The 856-nt window shown below is 65.0% G+C and overlaps 1 protein-coding gene across 1 annotated transcript in view; it reads left to right on the top strand.

The window, feature by feature from the left end:
* The first annotated feature begins 421 nt into the window (after nucleotides 1–421).
* Nucleotides 422–856, top strand: part of ADAMTSL4 (ADAMTS like 4) — a 6,547-nt gene continuing 6,112 nt past the window's right edge. Inside the window, exons 1-2 of the mRNA XM_008048327.1 lie at nucleotides 422–523; nucleotides 731–788. Coding sequence (XP_008046518.1) covers nucleotides 504–523; nucleotides 731–788 — 78 coding nt within the window. The 5' untranslated portion in view covers nucleotides 422–503. The remainder of the gene's footprint in view (nucleotides 524–730; nucleotides 789–856) is intronic.

Below are 856 nucleotides of genomic sequence, written 5' to 3'. Positions count from 1 at the left end.
CCAAGGACTTCTTGTCAGCTCCTCAGAGGGGGTGTCTGGCACATCCTCACCTGAGCCTCCCTCCTCCACTTTCTGGGCACCTCTGGGAGGGCAGGAGTGGAGGCCATGCCAAGAGCCCCCATGTGTGCCTGAGCTAGCCTAGAAACAGACCCAAGGTGGGGCTTAGGGAGGGGCTAAGAGCCCCTGCAGGGCCGGGGCAGGGGACTGAGCCTAAGTTGGCAGGCAGAGGGCAGACCCCCACCCTCTGGCCTCTGCAGAGGGACCGGGCGGCATTCCTTCCTGCTTCCGCCCTTGGGGTCATAAAGGGGTGGGCCGGCCCTCCCTGCCTCTCAGCCTCTCCGAGCTGTCCTGAGGAGTCATCCCTCCTGCCCGGAGCCTTCTGGAGGCTGGCAGAGTCACCCGAGCTTCCGTACCTGCAGGGTGCAGCCCTCCAGCCTAGATGCCCGAGTAGAGTTTGCCACCGGTCCCCTCCTCCCTCGCCCTGGGGCAATCGAGGGAGAAGCATGGAGAAGTGGGCGGGCAGGTAAGAGGAGGGCTGCCAGGGCGGAGGGATGGCTCTGTCCCTCTGCAAGTGAGAGAAAGGGACCTCTGGGAGGTGCAGAGGAAGTGGTGAGGAGCTTCTGCTTTCTGAGGAGCCGGCAATCAGGATGTGGGAGCCTGCCGGGGTGGGGGCGGTGTTGTGACGCCCTCTGGCTCCAGCCTGATGTCCGCTCCTGCCGGTGGTTTGCAGGCCCTGGCTGTGTGTGATGCTACTCCTGTCCCTCCCTCAGCTCTGCCGGGATCAGGAGGTGAGCTCTGGACAAGGGAGCAGCTGTGCCAGCTGGGAACCTTCCCCCCCAGAACCCCCTCCAGGCCA

The sequence above is a fragment of the Carlito syrichta genome, unplaced genomic scaffold (assembly GCF_000164805.1).
Source record: "Carlito syrichta isolate Samal-C Ts95f unplaced genomic scaffold, Tarsius_syrichta-2.0.1 Scaffold123344, whole genome shotgun sequence".
NCBI classification, from domain to species: domain Eukaryota; kingdom Metazoa; phylum Chordata; class Mammalia; order Primates; family Tarsiidae; genus Carlito; species Carlito syrichta.
This window is presented reverse-complemented; position numbering and strand designations above follow the sequence as displayed.